The sequence below is a fragment of the Helianthus annuus genome, chromosome 12 (genome assembly GCF_002127325.2).
Source record: "Helianthus annuus cultivar XRQ/B chromosome 12, HanXRQr2.0-SUNRISE, whole genome shotgun sequence".
Taxonomy (NCBI): Eukaryota; Viridiplantae; Streptophyta; class Magnoliopsida; order Asterales; family Asteraceae; genus Helianthus; species Helianthus annuus.
The window spans coordinates 62,344,219-62,362,289 of NC_035444.2; the positions used below are offsets into that span (position 1 = coordinate 62,344,219).

An 18,071-nucleotide genomic window follows, 5' to 3' on the forward strand; every position below is an offset into this window, starting at 1 on the left:
GTTAGTTTTAAGCCTCATTTGATGTAATTTATATGTTGCATTTTACACACATCAGCGATCCCACATATTATAAAATAATAAGTGTTAAAAAAATATGAACTTACTAAACAAAATTAAAAAATATACAATGTTAAAAACTATAATTTTTACCGCTTGTTGGTATAGGCCGTTGAAAAGTTTATTTTGGTCATCATCGGGCCCTATTTAGACCGTACTTGATGCACGGTCCGGTTACTTCCGCCAACGGTGGCGTTATAATGATCTAAAATCTTACGCCAAAAACTATCGCGGTTTTGTTGATTGCCCTTCTTTTTGTTGGTAGAGCAATGTACCCACGCCTTCGCCAACGCCTCTTCTTGGACCTTTGTCCATTTTTGGCTCTCCATTTTTCCCTTTTTATCCCGAGCGTCATCTTCTTCGTTGCCGGCGTCTTCATCCATATTATATTCATCGTCGCCGGTGTCTTCTTCATAATCGCCCAAAGTTTGAGTTTCGGGCACTACTTTCTCGTCCTCGTCGTCGTAAATAGGTAGACGACGTTCAACATTTTCTCGTGGAGATGGAACTTGTGGGGAACGAAAACCATACGGGTCGAAGGCGAGGGTTTGAGGATCCATTGATAACAAATTTTGAAATAGCCGAAAGGGGGTTGTGGTTGGGTGTTGTAAAAGGATGGGTGTAAAGGTTGTTGGTAAAAAAAAGGGGGTTGTGAAGTATATCCGAAAGGGGGTTGTGGTTGCGCACTTGCACCGCTCGAACCACCACGAGACGGTTGCGAGCCGCGTCCCTTAGATTTTTTCTTGGCTTCGCGGGGTTGGTTTTCCATTACTCGGTTTGGCTTTGTGTTGTATTTGATAGATTTTTAGAGTATAAGTTTGAGAATGGGTGTGGTAAAAAATTAGATTGAAGTTGGTTATTTATATTGGTTAAAATTGAATTTTTTTTTTAATTATAACCATTGCCAACGTTACAAAATTGGACCGTTCCTCAATCTTTGTGCCATTTCAACGCGGTGTCTCCTCCCCGATTCCCCTCCCCGATTTGGGTCCCCGCGGTAATGGCGGCGGTGTTCCCGATCGGGGACTGGGGTCACCGATCCCCCTCCCCGCTGGTGCCCCGTACACCCTAAGGGTAGTTACTTAAAAATCAACCAACTAATAAGAGTGTGCCACGTCATTCAGTAAAAATGTTTAAACTATGTTAAAAGGTGTTGGCAATGGTTAGACACTTGCTAAATTGATAAACTTTTTTTTTATTTTTTAATTTTTGTAAACTAGTATATTTAATATTTGACATAATAAATGTAGAATAAATTAACAATAACATTACATTAAATTAAAAAACATCAAAATTACATTAAATTAAAAAACATCAAAATTACATTAAATTAAAAAATAATAAAATTACATTAACTTGAAATAAATTAAACTAGTCTTCATCGGAATCGACCAAAAGGTGGGGTAAATCTTGACTTGCGAGATGATTCATGAGATCGTGTTTTAGTCTCCAATGCGTGTCTTCATCCATCAACTCATCCAACACCGTATCGTCTAGAGCGGGCTCGACCGGAGGATCCCGAATGTGCACTGGTGCTATCGCGTTTCCGTCGTCTTTCAAAATCATGTTGTGTAAAATAATACACGTGTACACAACACTCCTAATTTTTCTAACGGTTCTTGCTCGCATCGGCCGACTCAATACACCCCATTTCGCCTTCAAAACACCAAAAGCCCGGTCGACGTCTTTTCTTGCCGCCTCATGTTGCCTCTTGAATTTCTTTTCATCTACTTCGTGAGGGTATGGGATCGACTTCACAAACACGGACCACAGAGGGTAGATTCCATCCACGAGCAAATAACCACGTTTGTATAAATGGTTGTTAACGTAAAATGGACATTTTGGCGCGGTTCCATTTCGTTTCGTTAAAAATAACGGAGATTGTTGTAGCACATTGATATCGTTTTGTGAACCCGGTGGACCGCAAAAAGCAGGCCAAAACCATAAATCTTGAGATGCAACCGCTTCGAGCATAACAGTCGGGTATCGGTGATCTCCTCGCATATATTGGCCTCGATACTCTGTGGGACAAAATCGCCAAACGAAATGGGTGCAATCAAGGCTACCGAACATACCTGGAAGGTGATGTTTTTCCTCATGGGCTTCGTAGAAAAATATCGTCGTTGTATTTCGGGTCTTCGTCAAAATAATCCGCCATGAGTGTCTCATGCCCCACCTCACGTTGACGTTCAATATATCTCCTTCGGTTAGATGTGCCCGTGTCTTGAAGTTCGGCGTCTTCGATGAGATTTTGGAAAAAAAGAATGCTACTATCGGATGAATCGTCGCTACTATCGGGTGGGAACCATAACGGGAGTTCATCCGCCATTTTGTTTTGTAATGATTGGGTAAATGTTTGGTATTTTTTGGTTTGGTTGGGGTATAAATTTGAATGTATTTGGGTATGATTTATGTTAGGTATTTATAGTTAAATTTAAAAAGAAAATATATTTTTTTTTAATTTAAACGGCTATATAGCCGTTGGTAATCATCCCCAACGTTCAAAATTGTGGCTTTGTCGATCGGTAACCAAACACCGATCCCATCCCCTCACCGCGCGCGGCAAAGATGGTTGGCGGTGGTGTTCCTGAGCGGCAAACTCCTTTTGCCGAACCACTTTGCCGCCCACGCCGTATCCCCTAATTCTAATAAAAAAACTCCCACATGTTATTTTCTTATTTAAAATTGCAACTAATGCCACATGACATTTTTTTTTATCAAATAACTAACCATGTTGTTTAATTAATATCTAATTCTAATAAATGATTATTAATAATATTATGCTATTAATATTAATATTAATTAAAATTCAAGATCGGTGATTATAAAAATACTTAAAGTTTTTAGAGTAAATTTCTATTTTGCTCCCTGTGGTTTGATGGTTTTAACGTTTTTGCCCCAAACCTTTAAAAACGGACATTTTACTCCCTGATCTATACAACCTATCTCTATTACACTCCCCACCTCAAACGCCGTTCATTTCAAACGTTAAAAGACTATCACGTGCCCCTCATGTGAGGAGCAAATCTATCATTTCACAACCAAGATATTTATAAACCATTTTAAAACCCTAATTAGCCCCATCTTCTTATTCTTCCTTCCAACATCTTCTTCATCTTCTTCCTTCCGACATCTTCTTTCTTTTAAATAAAAGTGTCGGTTCTATTGTCCAAGCGAAACTTTTCCTTTAATAGATATTATATTTTGTAAGCATCATCTTTTACTCTTTTAGGCTCCAAAATGCTTTTTGCCAAGCATAATTTTTTGACTAGTAACGATTTCACAATAATAATCGAATTATTGCTAGCACGTATCGAAGTTAGAATCCAACTTCCTCTAGCTTTTTGATTGAGTTAATTATTGTTTTCGCCCCTATGGTTTGTCAAAAATCACTATTTCAGTTCATTCGTTTAAAAATTGCGATTTCAGTCCCTGTGGTTTCACCTTCGTAACAATTTCAGTCCCTGTGGTTTCACTTTCGTAACCATTTCAATCCATTATTCTGTTAAGTACAGGGACTGAAATAGTTACGAGGTGGACTGAAATGGTTACGAAAGTGAAACCACAGGAACTGAAATCGCAATTTTTAAACTAATAGACTGAAATAGTGATTTTTGACAAACCACAGAGATGAAAACAGTAATTAACTCTTTTTTATTTTAATATTTTAAAAGTCACATGTTTAGCGTAAAGTGTGTTTCACCTGAATAAACAGTTGGTCAGTTGGGTGTCAGTCAAGACGGATTCAGGTAAAAGTGAACTCAGGATCAAAAGTAGAAGTTTTAAAAAATCACTCTGGTTCGGGTGAAAACCAGTTCGGACTATTAATTTGGCTTGAAATGAGTCCTAGAAAATAAAATTTCAAAATGGTTTCCTCCACTATATTTATTTTAAGGGAGTAAACTGCCATTTTGGTCCCTGTGGTTTGGCCAGTTTTGCCACTTTAGTCCAAATCTCAAACTTATTACATCTGGGTCCCTGTGGTTTGCATTTTATTGCCATTTTAGTCCAAAATTCAAAAACCCCATTTTTTTTTACTGTTGCAACCTCCTATTTTGTCTTTTAGTTCAGGGGCATTTTGGTCATTTTACTCAATTAAAAATAATAAAACTAAATAAAAAAGTTTGACCTGCAACCATCATCTAAAACACCCAGATCTTCATCTTCCCCAGATCTTCATCCAAACCCCATTCCCGGTAACCATCATCTAAACACCCCACAGCCGCCACCACTACCTCCTCACCACAGCAGCCACCACCACCACTGCAATTATCCATTACTCTCTCTCTCTAAACACCCATCTGTGTCTCTCTCGTCCCTCTCTCTAACACTGCAACTGATCTGGGGTTTGCTCAAAATTAACCGTCACTGTCACTGAAGTCGAACTAGGGTTTGTTGTTGTGGGTTTCCACGCAGGTAGCTCAGCGACATATGAAACCCAAAATCAATTAACACAAAACATAAAACCCAACCCATATGAAACCCAAAAGTCAAACACAAACACAACCTCTGCAACCTCACACGAGTGTTCTTCGTTCTTCAAGATCTCATGCCATTACACTTCAAATCAAAAGTCAAAATTCAAGATGAAGGCCCAGATTCCGACTCGGAATCTCCCAAATTCAAGATGAAGGCCCATATGAAATCCAAAAGTCAAACACAAACACAACCTCTACAGCGATTGCTTGTGCAAATATTAACCCGCTGTGAAACGTACGGCGACGATTGCTGCAGATGAGGTGGATGAGGATGAATATGATGATGAGATGTAGGAGTAGACGGAGATCGGTGAGGCGGCGATGACGATGACATGTCTCCGGCGACTTTACCACGGCCACTGCAGTGGTTATAAAATCATATGAATGATGAAGATGAAGATGAAATCAGCTGATAATCAATGCTATGATATACAAATTGAATCAACTGAAAGTGGTGGTTGGGTGGTGGTGATGGTTGTGGTGGTATAGATGGTGGTAGTTGGAGAGGCAGGTGGTTGTGTGCGGTGGATTAGGGTTAATCTGGGGGAGGAAGATGATCTGAGTTTATAGGGTCATTTATGAATTTTGTTTTATTATTTTAATTAGAAATTTGTTATAATAAAACTTGTAATGACCAAAATGTCCCTGCACTACAGGACAAAATAGGAGGTTGCAACAGTCAAAAAAATAGGGTTTTTGGATTTTGGACTAAAATGGCAACAAAATGCAAACCACAGGGACCCAGATGTAATAAGTTTGAGATTTGGACTAAAGTGGCAAAATTGGCCAAACCACAAAGACCAAAATGGCAGTTTACTCATTTTAAGGTGGTTAGTCCAACGAGTATTGGCATGGTTGATGGAGACCCCTACCAGAAAATAACAATGATGGCAGGGTGGCGACAACGGTGGTGGTGACCGCCACAGTGGTGGTGACAACAAATCAACAATGAACAGTTTTATGAGTGAAAAACTGACAATTAATTTAAGTCAACCAACTTGACTTGTAACTACAGAAGACCCACACGAACCTATATATAATTTCTTTTTTACCCAAATCAACTCATTAATTGGTGTAGATGGTAGCATTTGGCGTACAAAAAAATGTATCTTAAATGATTTTCGTGTTGACGCACCAACATGACCAATTTTAGACCCCTATTTCCCTCTTGTCACATACTCATACTCATTGCATAAGACTCAAAAGAAAACATCCAAAAACAAATATATTAGGCACCAATACAAAAGTCTCCAACAAAATTTGTGTTCACAAGTAGAAGCCAAAAACGACAAAATTAACCCTGAGAATAGTTTTGAAAGGTTTTTTTGGTTAAAATTAAATAAATAAGCCATAGATTAAGTCTGAGACTACTTCGACTTTGCCAGTTGTGATTCCGCCTGCAAAATTAACACGACACAAAATTAGCAAAACTCTCAGAAATGGGTGACTTCACTCGTAGCTAGCAACTCACTCATAACTTAGCTAAAACAGAATTTTTACGAGCTAATTGACTAATGTAAACTAACAGGCCAGAAGTGGCTTCCATCTGATTCCTTATATATTAATAGTTTGGTCGGAGATATTTAAGCTTGTACAATTAAATGTTGTTAACTTGTTATTTAAAACTTGTCAAAAAAAAACAGTAGTGACCGCCAAGCTTGAACGAGCTCAGGCCCGAGCTTCATACAACAAAGTTCGAGCCTAAACAAAAAACTACGAAAAAATAAATAATTTTTGAAAGGTTAATAAAATGGTTAGATAACCCCTAACATAAATATCATTAATGAAAATGGTTAATAAAATAGGTAGTCAAAACTATTTGATTTATGAGTTTCAGAATAAAGTGGAAACTACTAGTAATGTTGATAATAAATAAACTACAAGTGAAGCACTCTAAAAATGCGATAATCAGAATGGAGGCAAAAGGGTTACCTCTTTTTTCACAGGCTCTTCCTTTTCGGATAAAGTCAGCTCAATATGACACGGAGATGACATATAAGCTGCAACACAAATTTTCAACTCCAGTTAGAACAAAGTTGCATTATGAAGACATCTATATAAGAACGTTTACAGAACCAGTTTTACATAGAAAAGTGCTGAGTGCAAGAAATGTATAGACACTTGTACATTGTGCTTTAGCTGTTCTTTCTCTCTCCAACTAAATCACAAACGCTATTATGTAGTTCTCGTGGTTCTCTACGTAAAATTGGTCCTGTATTATCCTAAGCATACAAAACTAAATCACAGAATACTTACGATTAATTCTTCCATGAGCTCGGTATGTTCTACGCCTTTGCTTTTGAGCTTGGTTCACTTGAATGTGTGAAATGAAAAGTGCATCAACATCCAAGCCTTTAACCTTCATTCAACAGCAAAATCCTTTACATATTATAGTAACAAATTAACCCTGCTCAGTGGTTATGGAAATGAGGGAAAGACTCCTGGCCGAATGGTCTCGAGTTCGATTCCTAATCCACCCGGGTTTTACCGGCTCTGCATTGTCGTGCCCTCGGGCGGGTGCAGGGTCGGGTTTTCCCCGAAACTGGTGGCATGGTGGGCTAGGGGCTCTGTGGGTGTGCAGGTTGGGCTGCCACGGGCTACCTTTCGGCCAATGGGTGCCGCGTACGGAGTACCCGGCGATTCTTATGTTGGACGTTCAAAAAAAAATTATAGTAACAAATTTGATCCATTGATTATGACTTGCATCAATTTGGGTTGTGTTTTATCCCAAATGAGTTGAATGAATTAAAAAAAAAATCAAATTCAGCAAAAACCACACAAGTCAAATTTCACCATATATGTGTTTTTAATGCAAACAGCCAACAAAACTATTTGAATATTTATTCTTTCAGTCCCAAAATAATCGTTTAAAAACACAACTTTAGATAATGCAAACTTATACAGCTTTCAATTAACAAAATACAAAAAAAAATACCCTTAATGAGATTAAGAACAAACTTTTTTGGCAAACTAGTTAGATTAAATTATAAAAGCAAATAAGATTAAAAGAAAAAATTTATTAGTATCCATTTTTGAAAATGTAAACTATTTTTAAACAAGAGTAATGTACACGGGTGGTCCCGATGGTTTACCCAAATTTTGGATTTGGTCCCTAGCTTTCCAAGAGTACACGAATGGTCCATGTGGTTTTCACTTTGTAACACAATTAGTCCCTAGTGAACAAATTTAAAGGTTTCAGCATGTCCAAGTTAGGGACCAAATGCGTTTATAAAGTGCAAACCACAAGGGACCATCCATGTGACTTTTGGTAAAGTTGTGGACTAAATAAGTTATAAAGTGCAAACAACAGCGACCATAGCGACCATCACTGTACTTTTAGAAAGCTAGAGACCAAATCCAAAATTTTGATAAACCACGGGGACCATTTGTGTACTTTACTCTAAACAAAATAAAATAGAAAGGTAAACGCTAAAGAATATTGAATATATTTGATGCCTCTATATAGAATTAAATACATTTCTTTTAATAAAAAAAGAGAATTTCATCTTTCAACATAAACCCAAATCCTTCAACATACCTCAGCATTGCTTTCAGCATTTTTGAGTAAATCCAAAATAAATTTTGCTGACTTGGCAGGCCACCGACCCTGACCATTAGAGTGTCGGTTTTTTGCCTGAGCTGTACGCCCAACACCCCTACAAAAACGAGTGAACGGTATAGCCTGTTTGTGGGCCAGAACGTCCTCCAAATATCTTTTTGCCTTGATCAAAGGCAACTTTCTGATAGCATGCGCTGTTTCTCTCGTATTCTACAAAAATTCAAAAAAAAAAATTTAATAGATAGCTAATAACAATTGTTTCAATTCTTTATTAGTTAATGCTTGTTATCAATGTGACATTTATATGAATTGCAAAAAAATAAGACAGTAATTAAACTCGACATCCCCAGACACCACTTAAGATACGCATTTAATAGACATCAAGATAATCTGATATCCGCTTAACATTATGCCAAACTTTTATAATATGTATACATAAAAATAAAATAAAAACAAAAGCATAACATAGAATTAAATCTCCAACTTGCATTCTGTTATATGAGATTGTCATAACTATAAAGGCTAAAATAAAATGTATAAAACTAGGTTTTCAATCTTCTAACAGAAAGACAGCCCTTTGATTTAAAAAAAAAAAAAAGAAAAAAAGAGCCTATGATAATAAATGTGAGATGCATCACAAAAGTTTTAGGTTTGAGTAAAAATGTATGTATTATCAATTCCATATTCAACTCACGAATAATTTTATTATTATTTATGTATATAGAACTAATAACTAATTCATACGTAACCATAGTTGTCAATACTGGTCGCTATAGCAAATAGCGTAGCGTATAGGTCAAAGGTCGCTCCAAAGTATGTAGCCATAAACAGCGAGATTTCAATTTTTTTAAATATAGATAGTGATTAAATATAGCTATAAATAGCTGGATTTTAGGTTTTTGGTTAATATACATGTAAAATAGCGTATATAACAGGTTATTTATTTCTAGTGTGTCGCTATATATAACATAACACACGCTATTTTATCGTTATTCGCTATGCAGCATATAGGTACCTTAGCGCAAGGTACGTAACAATAATTATAGTTATATATACACACATAATAGTTATTATGTAATCACTAATTATAATGTAAAAACACTATTGTATTCTTAAAAATATTGTGCCAGTTAAGAAACAAACAAAGAAAAGCTCCTATCATAGCACAAAAACCAACAAAAATGGGACATGGAGATCAGATTTTTATCTTAAATCAACATACAGAGGTTCACCCATTGTGACAAACATTAACAAGCATGTGTATTTATATATAATAAATTTGTCAGTCATTCTGCAAACAAATTGAATATAACACATGGAGCAACATATCTAAAAGAGATTAAATACATTGTCTACTTTTGAAAACCAGAAACAACTGAACAAGTACCTTGAAATGGCATCTCAGATCAGAACCCCTGGCTTTGCAGGCTGTAATGCAAAGATAACATATAGTATAAGATTAAATTCATCATTATAAGAAAAAAATACAAAAAAAAAAAAACTTTTAGTCCAAAATCACACAGACAGCATTAAGGGTGTAAATTTCCAACAAACATCACTACACAAAACTTGCGAATATAGGTTTAGCGAGAATGGGTCCGAGTCAGTTCTGCGTCAAACCCGTATACATGTTTAACTAATCTCTGGTCACATAAACAGGTTCACATTTTGACCTGGTAATTATAATTATTATAAATTCTAAAAAGGTTAACTATGTAGAATCTTAAAGGTTAAGTGACATGTATGCATCAGCTTGTAGCTTAAGCACAATTGTTATATAAACATTAACTAATGTTTTTGTGTAACTTTGTAGGTGGGTCTTGTCCATGTCAACCCACAAATATAAAAGCAGTTGGGGTTTGTCTGATCATTGTTCTCAAGTTCATATAAAAATTAGAAAACAGAAAAATGGAGGTTTAAACTAAATATTGTGACAAGCAGTTCAAATAAGCTAGTAATGTCTAAATTATTAAAAATATAGTGCCCAACATCAAAAACTTGCTATTACATTTATATTTTAGCTCTTATAACTTTTGAAAACAAACACCCATGATCCATAACTTTTGAAAACAAACACCCATGATCCAATATCCACAAACCACAATACAAACATTTACAACACAATGTGCATTATAAGCTATATTTTGACAACAAAAACATTGGGTAACGTATAGAGATCGAGAGTGAGCTACTTACATTTTGTCGGATTATCGGGCTCTTGCGAGTACTTCACCTGCAAAATTAACAACCAAATTATATAAAAACTTCAAGCATGTAATAAGATAAACACACGGAGAGATACAAAAACATGATGAACACGAAAATTACCATTGCTGCTTCTTCTTCTTCGTCGTCAATGTATGTGCCGTCGATGTTTATAGATATAAACCCTAGGTGTTTTGATATCTATGGTGGATCATTATCACAAGGGTTATTTCTTAGTGGATCTAGTTTTGGGCTCATTTTTTAATTGGGCCGTTAAAAATAGCCTGTTTTACCAAGTCATTATTCTTATCCTATAATTTAACAAAAATATATAGGTACGGGATCAGAAGAAAACGTCCTAAAGTGTGAGAACGGTGATAAAAGATCATGTCCCAACACGTGGCAGGGGGCGCTAATTGATATGAAGGGGTGCGATTGTCCTTTTATACGTTCCCTTCTTATTCGCGTTATAAATCTGTTTCAAATTAAAACTCCAAAGAGTTCGTGTTAGTTGTTACCTCCTTCCAAGCTTTCTCAGATCTATGTCGTCTAATGTGGATTCTGTTCGACAAGCTAAAATTCAATGACGTTTCATATTTTTGTTCCAGCAAATCATGCAACAGATATGCCGTTTTGTTCTTTTTATGCTTGTTTCATTGTTTTTTTTTTAATTAATATTTTCATAATGTGTTGTATGCTTTTCAATGGCGTTGTTCATGTATCCAATTTATTCGCGTTTTCATTGGTAGTTAAACAATTAGTAAGAACTGATGAGTGAAGTTTTCATTATTAATTTTAATTGTCGTTGGGATCTACTATATTTCTTATGTTTTTACGGTCATTGGTGTTTTACACCTGATTAGTTTTGAATATTATTTAGTAGTATTTGTAAACATCAGTTATTACTATTTGTTAATTTGTGTAAACATCAGTTTTGTTAATTATGACGTTTTCACTATGATGTTATATCTGTATTATTTATGTTGTTAACTATTTTTAATTATTCATCTCATGGCGTTTTCATTATCACGTTGCATTAGTATTGTTAATTCATTATTTTTGTTAATCAATAAAGTTATGGTGTGCGTATTTTGGCGTTTTCAAATTATGTGTTTATTATGTCTTGTTTATTATTCAATTACTGGCGTTTTAATCTATAATGTTATTACGAGACATTTTATATTTTCAATTGCATTTTCTGAATTTTTTGTTCCTCGCTGTGTTTTCTCAGACGAAGTTGCTTCGTCGTGTGAAAGGTTTTGCCACAAAACTGGATTACCATTTATCATTCCTGACGTTAGTGAAGAAATAAAGCCCAGAATGGACATGATATTCACAAGCCTCAATGATTGTTATTCAATGTATGTTACGTATGCCAAGGCTTGTGTTTTTTCAGTTAGGAAAGGACTGAAAAGATAAACTACAAAGGTGTATTACATATTAAGTATTACACGTGTACGAGAGTTGGGGTATATAAGGACATGAAGGTTGATACGTTGACCCCAATCAAAATGAACGTTTAGTGCGATCCAACTTTTCAAAAGAGGACTAATTGTGGTGCACTGTTATGTGTAATTTTTTAGGCTGGATCATGGAAGGTCTATAAGTTTGTCGAGGAGCACAACCATGATCTTGTTGAACGCCCTGATAAGCATTTTCTTCCAACTGAACGACACCTCACTCAGCTCCAGAAGCATGTTATACACAGCATGTCTAAGTTGAATTTATGTCCAGTTAAGGCGTTTAATGTTATGAAGACTTGTTTTGACGGTTTTTGTAACATCCGTCAAAAATGGACTTATATTAAAACCATCAGGGCCTAGGGCCTTATCATTCCCACATTCCAAAACCGCGTCTTTAACCTCCCGAATAGAAAATGGATCAACAAATAAAACTTTTTTCTCCTCCGAAAGCTTTTTTAAAATTAGAACATATCACATCTAGACAATTAGGAACCTATTCGATGAAGCGTTTCCTAAAAAACCAAAAACCTCCTTCTTTGTATTTGTCATTTTCATTCAAAAACTTTTTTATCCCCTTTAAATATATCAATAATAAACAATAATCTATATATATATATATATAACATATTTACACACACAAAAACAATTACACATGCTTCTTCTCCACACATTTTGTCTCCCACAACCACCACTACCATCAACCACTAGCCGCCGCCACTGCCATCATCTCCATCGGCTACCACCGCCATCATCGCCGTCAGCTACCACCGCCATCGCCATCACCAACATCAACCACCATCCCATTACCTCCACCAACCCCCGCCATAACCACCTGCCACCACCACCATCCCCGGGTCAGGTCGGTCTTCTGTTCAGGTCTAGATCTGACTTCTACGGAGATATTTTCAAAAGAGACGTGAAGTATGTGAAAAACTGATCTAGCTGCTCAGATGGAACGGTACCGAAAGCCAATAATTGGGTCGGGTTCAGGGTTTGCGATTACAACGCTATTTAAGATCTCGTTTGCGTGTGATATTTTCACTGCTTCTACAAATGTAAATTTATTGATACACATGCTATGTTTGTTTCAGTTTCCATGTTGATTTTGTTTTAGAAACCCTATAATTCATTTTAACTGAGTCGAGTATAGCTTAATACGTTTAAGCTTTGAGTCAAATCAAGTAGAGATCAACCATTTTTGTGGAAACCTAATAGGGGAAAAGATCTGAGCCCCGATTTCAAGTAGTGAGCTCCGATTTAGGGGTAGTGTGTGGTTGTGTTGGTGAATGGTGGATGAGAGAGAGACATAAGAAAGGGTAGGGTTGTGATATGGTGGGGATGGTTGTGGTGGTGAATGACGGTGGCAGCGGTGGTGCATGGTGGTGGTTGTGGAGGATGAAAGAGAGGGACATGAGAGAGAGGGGGAGTGTGGTTGTTTGGGATTTTTTTTCTAAAAAACACTTATCTATTTGCGTGTGTGTGTGTTTATATATTTTTTAAAATAACATTATTTTTTAAATATTTTATTTATATATTTAAAGGGGATATAAAGGTTTTTGGACGGAAATGACAAGTACCAAACTATTTAGTATGAGTTAGCTGACATTTATTAACGGAGTTAGTGGATAGACCAAAATGACAAAAAAAAAAACGCAAACGTCAGGGATCCGGGGAAAAGAGAAAACTATTTGGACTAAAGTGACATCATGGGATAATTAATATAGTTTTTTTGTTATCACAACCAAGTTTCGATATCTTTAGATTTGAAATCTCTCAATTTATATTTATGGTAGGCATTAGTATTTAAAAACCCAAATCATCATGAGCATCACATAATATATAATTGAGTAAACTGCCATTTTGGTCCATGATATTTGGTCAATATTTCCACTTTAGTCCAAAACTCAAACCTTTTGAATCTGCGTCCATGTGGTTCAGTTTTATTGCCATTTCGGTCCAAAAGTGAAATCTACTCATATCTGTCTAATAAAATCCTAGTATTTTGTTCTTTTCCTCAGGGGAAAAATTGTCACAACAGCCAAACATAAAAAAGCTTGCCCTTCACAACTACTGTTAACACAAACAACCACTAATATCATGACCAACAATAACATGACCAACACTACTAACAATCTAACACAATCATCTAATCAATCTCAGGAAGCAAAACGAAAATACCAACACAAATTAACTCAGATCTGAGAAGATCATCATCGTCGTTGAACCTACTCAGTGGCACAACAGTTGCAATCAGAGTTGCCATGCCAGTAGCAAGCCAACATCATCGTAGAGTTTAAAATCGCCACCGCCAAAACAGACTAAATCTGCTCGTGGTGACCCTCAAGTCACTACCCACCCAATCACCACTACTCAAAAACTCAACCAAACAACTCACCAACAAACTTAACGAATTCCGATTCAAACCAGTACCACCAGCACCAACAATACTTCCAATAACACACAACAAAGCTGGTTTCGCGTTAAAACCATCCGATTTCACCAGCTTCAGAACCCTAAGCAACAACTTCTGCAATTTATCCGGCTCAGGATCCGGCGCGGCTTCAATCGTCGCCAATAAACACAACGCCGAGCCGATCTGCGAGTTCTGATTCTGCTCCGTCATAACCGACGTCACGACACCGACGCAGGCGGAGCGTACGGCGGAGTCAGCGTCGCGTAACCGAGAGTGAGATGATGTGTTGGTGAGGTAGGTGAGGAATGGAACGAAGGAGGTGTGATTGAGAGTGAGATGTTTTGGGGAAGAGGAACAGAGTAGTGTTCAGTAGGGTTTGGGTTTGAGAAGACGATGTTTTAGGGAAGATTTCTAATCTCTGTTACTTTTATAATAAAATTATTGTGACCATTTTGACCCTGAGGAAAAGGACAAAATACCAATATTTTATTAGACAAAGAGTTAAATGTCATTTTAGTCCCTGTGGTTTGGGTCATTTTGCCAGTTTAGTCCAAAGGTTTCATTTTTAACCTCTGGGTCCAAAAAGGTTTCACAGTTGCCATTTTAATCCACTAGGTTAACTTCATCCATTTTTTCTGTTAACGAGAAGGCCAATTCGGTCATTTTATATGGCTGAATTGCCCTTTTAGTTAACAGAATTACATACAAAATGACCGAATTGGCCTTCTCGTTAACAGAAAAAATGGATGAAGTTAACCAAATGGACTAAAATGGCAACTGTGAAACCTTTTTGGACCCACAAGTTAAAAATAAAACCTTTGAACTAAACTGGCAAAATGGTCCAAACCACAAGGACTAAAATGGCATTTAACTCTTAGACAAATATGAGTAGATTTCACTTTTGGACCAAAATGACAATAAAACTGAAACCACAGGGACCCAAATTCAAAAGGTTTGAGTTTTGGACTAAAGTGGCAAAAGTGACCAAACCTCAGAGACCAAAATGGCAGTTTACTCTATATATTCTATTATGTATATTATTTGTAAATTTTTGTACACATTATTTTAATTTTTTTTATTACATAAAGTCGTGTAATATACGAGTCTGTAACCTAGTTATCTATACTACACATAACTATGTAAGGCATAAGACAAAAGGCATTTTAAGATGACCAAAGGTTAAAACTATTATTATCATTATTATTATTATTATTATTATTATTATTATTATTATTATTAGGGTAAATTATTTTTTGAGTCTCTGTGTTTTAGTGGTTTTAACTAGTTTGGTCCAAAAGCAAAAAGTTTAACGACCTAAGTCCCTATAAGCATTTTCATTAACCATTTGAGTCCTTTTAAGTCCAAATTTTAACCTTTTGAGTCCAATTTTTTGGACTCAAATCGTTATAAAATGAACAAAATTGGATTCAAAACGTTACAAAATAAATGGTTAGGGACTCAAGGCATTAAACTTTTTTATTTTGGACTCAAGTGATTAAAACCACTAAAACACAAGGACTCAAAAAGTAATTTACTCTTATTATTATTATTATTATTTTGCTTTAAATGATTAGGTACAACCTAACACGATGGTAAACAAGTCATTCAACAACTAATTACTTTTTAATCCTCCAATCATAAATACACTTTAAATATCTCATCTTTAATAAAATTATAGATAACTAATTAGCAGTTACACTTTATCCTCTTATTAAAAACTAACTCTCTCATAGTTTTTACACTTATCCTCTTATTAAAAACTAACTTTCCCACAGTTTTTACACTTATCCTCTTATTAAAAACTTCTTTAATTTGAGTGTAGTGTTACTATATTTTTCAATTATAAAAATTGATGTGTTACGTGATTAATAGTGTTTAAGGGTGAGTAATAATTGAAGCGTTAACCAAAACTGAACCGAACCGAAAGCAAATGAAAAACCATCATTCTAAATGAATATAACGAACGGATTAACCGAATACCGATTGGTTAATAAAACAGACTAACCGATGACTTCGGTTTCGGTTGAGGATAATAACCGAATCAACCGAACAATACACACTAGTAGTATCTATGTTTCCTCCCGCGTCGTGCAGACATCATTCTAGTAAGCTTATTTCTGTTTAATGTAATTTCATTTTTTAATATGAAGTTAGAGTAAATTGTCAAAATGGTCCCTGATGTTTGGTCACTTTTGCCACTTTAGTCCAAAACTCAAAACTTTTGAATCTTGGTTTCTGTGGTTTCAATTTTGTTGTCATTTTCATCCAAAATCAAAATCTGGTCAGATTTTTAAGCTAACATCTAGTTTTTTTTTGTCTTTTTCATATTTTTTTAATGAAGGGCAAAATGGTCTTTTAACTTTTTATTTCAACAAATTAAAAAAATCTAACAATTTTGCCCTTAATTAAAAGGGAGGAAAAGGACAAAAAAACTGGATGTTAATTGAAAAATTTGACCAGATTTTGCTTTTGTATGAAAATGATAAAAAAATTGAAATCACATGGACCCAGTTTCAAAAGAGTTAAATTTTGGACTAAAGTAGTAAAAGTGATCAAAACCATTTTGACAGTTTACTACTTTTGTTTTAATTTATGCTCGTGTCTGAGTTGTTTAATTTTAAAATGGTTCGAGTTCAAACTCCACTTGTTTAATTTCAAAGAGCATGAGCTCAACATTGTCCATAATTAGTTTTCTTAGCTCGAGCTTAGTTAAATTATCATTCGATATATTTTATTATTTTATTTATATAGGTATATTTAAGATTTCTCTCTTTGAATTTTAAATAGAGCATTATATTCTTACTAGGTTACAACCCCGTATATTACATGGATTGAATAAATGTAATTTTATATACTAAATTAAAACAGTTATTCTTTAAAAATCTCGTTTATTACACGAGATGAACAGTGTAATTTTATATATTAAATAAAAAAAATTATATCTCTAAGAACCCCATGTATTGTACTGAATAAATGTAATTTTTATATACCAAATAATAAAAATCCGTGTATTATACGGGTTGAATAAATCTAATCTTACTACTATAATAAAAGAAACCTGAATTGGGACACGTGTCGTTTTGTGAGGCTACTTTTTTCGCTCAAAGCCCAAATAACAATATGGGGCAACACGCAGATAACCCGACCCGCGTATTATACTCATCTTTATCATCTTCTTTCATACGCAACATTTAACTTCCCAAACCCTAACCCCTCTTTTCTATGATTATCCTTTTTTCAATCTTATGTGAAGATAAAGGTGAGTTTGTATTGGCTATCTTGCCTTTTCTTTTCATTAATTTGCTCTATGTCATCTTCATCGTTAAAGTGTTGACCGATTATAATCTTGCCTATTCTCATTGTGGCCTCAAATCGCAACCAAGGTTAGTATACGTTTTGTATTTCAATTTTTGATTATTTGAGCTCTCAATATTCATCTTCACCATTTATGTTTGGAGATTAGGGCTTTTATATTCTATCACAAACCTTGCTTACAAAGCATCTTCAGAAGACACGGTTCTGACCACTGTATTTTTTTAATTCACACTCACACAGGATCTTAAGGATTCGACCATGATTCTTGACCAGGTTTGTTTTCAAAGAAAGTACATGATATTGTTCCCTTTTGATTTGAAAAAATTCCGTTAGTAGTGGGATTATATGATGAAAGTGTAGTACATTATCCATTTAAATGAATAAAATCGTTGTAGAAGTGTATTATTTACATACTTATATATTAATCAAGACTAAGTCAAGAGATTTTATCTACCTGAAAAATCAAGGTTGTGATTTCAGAAGAGAGAACTACATATTTAATTGGGAGATCAGCTATTGATGTGCGTTAGGTGTAATATATTTTTGATGAGTATTTAAGCCCCTTTTTTACACTTTTAGCC

The 18,071-nt window shown here is 35.2% G+C and overlaps 2 protein-coding genes across 2 annotated transcripts; both read right to left on the reverse strand.

Moving 5' to 3' along the window:
* Positions 1-1,428: 1,428 nt before the first annotated feature.
* LOC110892972 (protein ANTAGONIST OF LIKE HETEROCHROMATIN PROTEIN 1-like) lies at positions 1,429-2,061 on the reverse strand. Its single transcript, XM_022140101.1, has one exon. It carries the CDS (start codon positions 2,059-2,061, stop codon positions 1,429-1,431), a length of 633 nt encoding a protein of 210 aa, XP_021995793.1.
* Positions 2,062-5,740: 3,679 nt separating this feature from the next.
* Positions 5,741-10,524, reverse strand: LOC110895119 (60S ribosomal protein L17-2). Its single transcript, XM_022142402.2, has 7 exons — positions 10,423-10,524; positions 10,291-10,327; positions 9,482-9,522; positions 8,074-8,304; positions 6,792-6,894; positions 6,468-6,535; positions 5,741-5,932 (listed from the first exon to the last, which is right to left on the reverse strand). The coding sequence occupies exons 1-7, from the start codon at positions 10,423-10,425 to the stop codon at positions 5,903-5,905; spliced, it is 513 nt and encodes a 170-aa protein (XP_021998094.1). The 5' UTR covers positions 10,426-10,524; the 3' UTR covers positions 5,741-5,902.
* Between the last annotated feature and the right edge of the window lie 7,547 nt (positions 10,525-18,071).